Source organism: Mobula birostris, chromosome 13 (genome assembly GCF_030028105.1).
Source record: "Mobula birostris isolate sMobBir1 chromosome 13, sMobBir1.hap1, whole genome shotgun sequence".
NCBI classification, from domain to species: Eukaryota; Metazoa; Chordata; class Chondrichthyes; order Myliobatiformes; family Myliobatidae; genus Mobula; species Mobula birostris.
Genome location: NC_092382.1, coordinates 17,065,317 through 17,071,316, shown reverse-complemented (window position 1 = coordinate 17,071,316; position 6,000 = coordinate 17,065,317). Strand labels below are relative to the sequence as shown.

At 47.5% G+C, this 6,000-nt stretch overlaps 1 protein-coding gene across 1 annotated transcript in view; it reads right to left on the bottom strand.

Annotated features, from left to right (window-relative positions):
• Positions 1-1,810: 1,810 nt before the first annotated feature.
• Positions 1,811-6,000, bottom strand: part of LOC140207826 (uncharacterized) — a 75,676-nt gene continuing 71,486 nt past the window's right edge. Inside the window, exon 3 of the mRNA XM_072276387.1 lies at positions 1,811-2,156. Coding sequence (XP_072132488.1) covers positions 1,811-2,156 — 346 coding nt within the window. The remainder of the gene's footprint in view (positions 2,157-6,000) is intronic.

The window sequence follows — 6,000 nt, the reverse complement described above, 5'->3', positions numbered from 1 at the left end:
GAAGGATTCGGGCCGAGCGGCCTGTGGGGGGGAGGGGAGGGAAAACAGTGAAGGCGGTATTTTGGAGATGGGAAGGGGTGGTAACGGTGCCAACCTCTTCCCGTACCTACATTCCTCCCCAGTGTTCCAGCTTCCTTGTTACGAGTCGCCCTGTCCCACCCTCGGCATCCTGTCACCCCTGACACACTCCGCTCTCTGTCCCCTCTTTCACCGCCCATCTCACCCTGGCTGGCGGCCGTTCTGTGATGGTTACCATTGACAACTGCTCCCCCAGCATCGTAGAATGAAGCACAACCTTTTCCTCACCTTCCACTCACTTCCCTCCCTGTTTATTCAATCTCAACTCCTCATTCCTCCTCTCTTTTCCCTCGGTGCCCGCTGTTGCAATTTTCTATTTAACCTTCTGCCGACAGCCATTTTGTGACAGTGTATGACCCCCCCTCCCACTTCCTCCACCACGAAATGTGTCACTCCCTCACACTCATCATCTCGTCACCCTATTTCCCATCCCATCACCCGCAAACCCATTCCCGCATACAACTCGCTTTCCTCTCCCCACCACTTCTATGTTGTGCATGTGCACTTTCTGCTGGGTGGCCACCATTTTACGATGTTAATTTCCGCCTCTCCTCGTCGCCCTCTATCTCTCTCTCTCTCTCTGTTACCCAGTGAGTCACTCCCCAACTCTCCCCGTCACCCCTGACACCCTCCCCTCTCTGTCCCCTTGTCCTTTCTTCCGCCACCCACCACATCCTGGGTGGTGAACATTTCCATATGGGAAATTTCGCTCCCCCACCCGATCCCTTCCTTCCGTCGTTGAGTGAGTTTCTCCCCTCTCCCTCCGTTACGACACTCAACTCTCCGTCCCATCAGCCCTGACCGCGTCCTGACCCCTCGCTCTCCCTTTGCCCCTCGAGCACACCCCTCCCCTTTCCTGCCGTCCGTCTTATTAGCGAAGGAAATATCACCACCCACCCTTCATCCACTATTGAGTAAGTCACCCCTCGCACTCCCCATCCTATTACTCCCCACCCTGTCCTATCAGCCCCCTGCCTCCCTTCAAATTCTATAACTTCCCCTCCCTCCCCGTCCCATCACTTCCTCTCCCTCCCCGTCCCATCACTTCCCCTCCCTCCTCGTCCCATCAGTCCCGCTCCTTTCCTGACGTTTCACTCTTCCTCACCCCGACTTTATCTTCTTCATGTCGGCCACCAGTTTGTGACAGGAACTGTCTCCTCCCCTTTTCGTCCCCTATTGAGTCAGTGACTTTGCCACGGTCACCGTCTCATCAGTCCACTCCTCGTCCCGTCACTCCTCTTCCTCCCAATCCCCTCACCCTTCCTCCCCAAAATCCACAGTTATATGTGTATGTGTGAATATCTGAGATATATACATAAGTTTATTCAATGACAACATTATTAGAATTAAAACATATATACAATGCCTAAGACGATATAAAACACAAATTAAAATACTGTTATTACAATCAATCCCCATATTGTATCCACGGGCACCGCATGTTCCTTCGCCATAGATTCTGTGAGCGACAGAGGCCATTGTAAGGCAGTGTCTCACTCCATCCCTGGCGGCCACATGAACCAAGGATTCGCCCATTTTAAATCCTCGCCTCCCTCCCTCTCTTGTGCTCACTTCTACCAAAGCCGTCACTCCCTCCCCAGCAGACATTTCCAGTGAAGCGTCGGCCATTCGAGGTGTGGTGAGCAGCAGCAATAATTGCAGAGTTCAGCACCGACAGTCACTCTCGAAATTGCATTCAGCAACAGTGATGGACAAATACCCAGCATGCAGCTTATTGAAACTTCCTCCCAGTGTGAACACGGTAGTGTGTCACAAGGTTAGATGACTGAGCGAATCCCTTCCCACATTGAGAGCAGGTGAATGGTTTCTCCCCAGTGTGAACTCGCTGGTGTCTCTGTAGGCTTGATGACTGAGTGAATCCCTTCCCACAGTCTGAGCAGGTGTAAGGCCTCTCCCCAGTGTGAACTCGCTGATGTACCTTCAGTTGAGATGAGCAAATGAATCCCTTCCCACAGTCTGAGCAGGTGTATGGTCTCTCCCCGGTGTGAACTCGCTGGTGTGTCAGCAGATCGGTTGACCAAGTGAATCTCTTCCCACAGTCTGAGCAGGTGAACGGTCTCTCCCCAGTGTGAACTCGCTGGTGTGTCAGCAGATGGTATGACTGAGTGAATCCTTTCCCACAGTCCGAGCAGATGAATGGCCTCTCTCCAGTGTGAACTCGCTGATGTACCTTCAGTTTAGATGAGCAAGTGAATCCCTTCCCGCAGTCCGAGCAGGTGAACGGCTGCTCCCCTGTGTGAACTCGCTGGTGAGACATTAGGTCAGGTGATCGAGTGAATTCTTCCCAACAAGTTCAGCAGATGACCAGCCCCAGCCCAGGGTGAACTGACTGGTGTGTCCACAGGTGGGAAGACTGCCTGAATCCGTTCTCACACACAGAACAGGTGAATGGCCTTGTCCCAGTGTGAACTTGCTGATGTACCTTCAGTTGAGATGACCGATTGAATCCATTCCCACTGTCTGAGCAGATGAATGGATTCCCCTCTGTGTAAAATGACGGGAATGCCAGTCGGTCTGATGATCGAGAGAATCCCTCCCCACAGTCTGAGCAGGAGGGATGATTGAGTGAATGCATTGCTCCACTTCTTCCACTGTATGGTGCAACTGTAACGAAAACCAATCTCCCCCGGGATCAATAAAGTATGACTATGACTATTAAATATCTGGACAGAGACAGCAAAACTGGCGTGTTCTGTTCGAGATTCCAGTAGACAAATTCCTTGTCATTTTTAACCTGTAAAAAGATTTACAAAATCCATCAATTGGTATTGGAAAACCTTTCAGATGAGGTCACTTGAGTTGTCAAAGTGTATTCCTGCATCACACTATTACAGTGAAGTTCAACACAAGTTGGAGAGAAATCATCTTCTAACTGGGCACAGTGCTGGTATCTGGAATGACCATCAAACTCTCTGATGCTCTTCCTGTCTCTATAAGAATGGGGTATTTCTGCCGTCTCCAATCTGTGACCTGGCTCAGTTTGACTCTCTCCATTGGTATTATTCCCTGTTCCCACTGAGCTACTTGGAATCCTGGCCCCATGGTAACTGAAACACTCACACAAATAGCCAGCGGTCCATTCCACACGCCAACCACTCTCTGTGTAAAAAACTTACATCTGACATCCCCTTGGTATCTATTTCCAAGCACCTCAAAACTATGCCCTCTCATGTTAGCCATTTCAGCCCTGGGAAAAAACCTCTGGCTATTCAAACGATCAATGCCCCTCATCATCTTATACACTTAAAAAAGGCTCCAAACATAAACAAGAAAATTATACATTGCTTTGAGGATCTGTTAGAAGTATATAAAAGTATGAGGGTATAGATAGGGTAAATGCAAGCAGCTTTTTCCACTGAGGTTGGGTGGGATGACAACCAGAGTTCATGGGTAAGTGGGGAAGGTGAAAATTTAACAGGAACATTGAGGAAAGCTCTTTACTGAAATGGTCATGAGTGTGTGAAATGAGTTGCCAGCACAAGTGGTGAATATGAGCTCAGTTTCACCATTTAAAAGAAATTTGGATGGGAGCCTGGATGGTAGGGGTCTGAAGGTGAAAGTCCCACTGCAGGTAGTTGCAGTAGAGACCTTAAATGTTTTTTTCCAGCATTGACTAGATGGACCAAATAGCCTGTTTCTGTACTGAACCTCTCCATGTTTCTATGACAGAGAAGCTGGACAAATTTGTTTGGAAGGGAAAAGGTTGGAGTGACAACGGAGCAGCAATGGCTGGAGTTTCTGGGAGCAATTCGGGAGATGAGTGATCGATACATCCCAAAGAAGTGGAAGTATTGGAAAGACAGGAGGACACAACTGTGGATGAAATGAGAAGCCAAAGCCAATATAAAATCCAAAGAGAGGGCAAACAAAAGGGGAAAAACTATTGGGAAACTTTTAGAAACCTGTAGAAGATGACAAAAACAAAAAGTCGGATGAGCTCAGGGTGTGGAATTATGATATTGTAGTCATTAATGAGTGTTAGTAGCACCCAACAGTCTGAGACATTTAGAGCTACAAAATATCCGCGGCCTCAATATCTCTTGAAACCCAAGGTTCCCTGCACCAGTTACCTTTCAACTTTTATTTTGGCAGGCACATACAAACTCTACACCCTCAAAATTTCACTTCAGAAGGCCTCCTACTTACCAAGTACTTCCTTGCCAGAAAACAGCCTGTCCCAAACCACACTTGCCAGATCTTTTCTGATACCATCAAAATTGACCTTTCTCCAATTTAGAATCTCAACCCGTGGTCCAGATCTCTCTTTTTCCATGTTTACTTTGAATCTCATGGAATTATGGTCACTAATTTTTGTCACCAGCCCTGGATCATTTCCTAACAGCTTATTGCACACTTCTACGTTGGGAATTCTATGTACTGATTAAGGGCATCTTTGTTTGTTGGCATGGTCTGCGATCACTCTACAAATTTGTTCCTCTAAATCCCTCAGACTGTTGGGTGCAACCAAGTCCCAATAATGGCTACAATATCATAATTCCTTGTCCTGAGCTCATCTGGCTTTCCTATGATGATTCTTGCATTGTGATATACACAGCTCAGCACATTCATCGCACCATGCTCAACCATTTGATTGCTGACTCTATCTGAGGTCTGAACACATCTGACTGATGTTAAGAAAACAAACTCTCCCTCATGGTCCCAAAAACAAAGGAGCTGATTGTGGACGACAGGAGGAATGGAGACAGGCTAACCTCTATTGACATCAATGGATCTGGGGTTGAGAGGGTGAATAGCTTTAAGTGCCTCGGTATAAACATCACTGAGGATCTCACATGGTCTGTACATACTGGCTGTGTTGTGAAAAAAGCACAACAGCACCTCTTTCACCTCACACGGTTGAAGAAGTTTGGGATGGGGCCCCAAATCCTAAGAACTTTCCACAGGGACACAATTGAGAGCATCCTGACCGGCTGCATCACTGCCTGGTATGGGAACTGTACTTCCCTTAATCGCAGGAACCTGCAGAGAGTGGTGTGGACAGCCCAGCACATCTGTAGATGTGAACCTCCCACTATTCAGGACATTTACAGTGACAGGTGTGTAAAAAGGGCCCAAAGGATATTGGGGGCCCAATTCACCACAACCACAAACTGTTCCTGCTGCTCCCATCCAGGAAACGGTACCACAGCAAAAGGACCAACAGGCTCCGGGACATCATCTTCCACCAGGCCGTCAGACTGATTAATTCATGCTGATACAATTGCATTTCTATGTTATATTGACTGTCCTGTGTACAAACTATTTATTATAAATTACTATAAATTACACATTGCACATTTAGATGGAGACGTAACTTAAAGATTTCTACTCCTCATGTATATGAAGGATGTATGTAATAAAGTCAATTCACCCTCTCCACTATCTGTTCTGTCATTCTGGCTCCCATTCCCCCTACAACTTATTTTAACCACATCACCCTCTCCCCACACTAGCACTAGCGAGCCTTACCACTGGGATATTAGTCCCCTCTCACCCCTTTGACTTTCCTCTGTCAGTAATCCCCCCAACAGTTTCTAAAGTGGTTCCACCTGTTGTGTGGGATGGCAACAAGAGTACTCTGCGATGGCTATTTAAACCCATTCCCCTTCCCGACTCTCACCCAGTTTCCTGTGTCCTGCACCTTGGGTGTAACTCACCTCTCTTCATGTCATATCTATCACCGCCTCCATCTCCTGGCTGATCCGGAATTCATCCATTTCAAGTTCCAACTCCTTAAAGTGCAGGGTTACAAGCTGCAGCTGGATGTACATCTTGTGGGTGAGGGTATCAGGGACACTGGAGGTGCACAGTGAATTTTACCTGGAGAGATATTTATTTGAACAACCAGCAAAGCACTGTTGCTAACAACTTTGATCTCCTCTAGGTTCGATCGAGTTCATC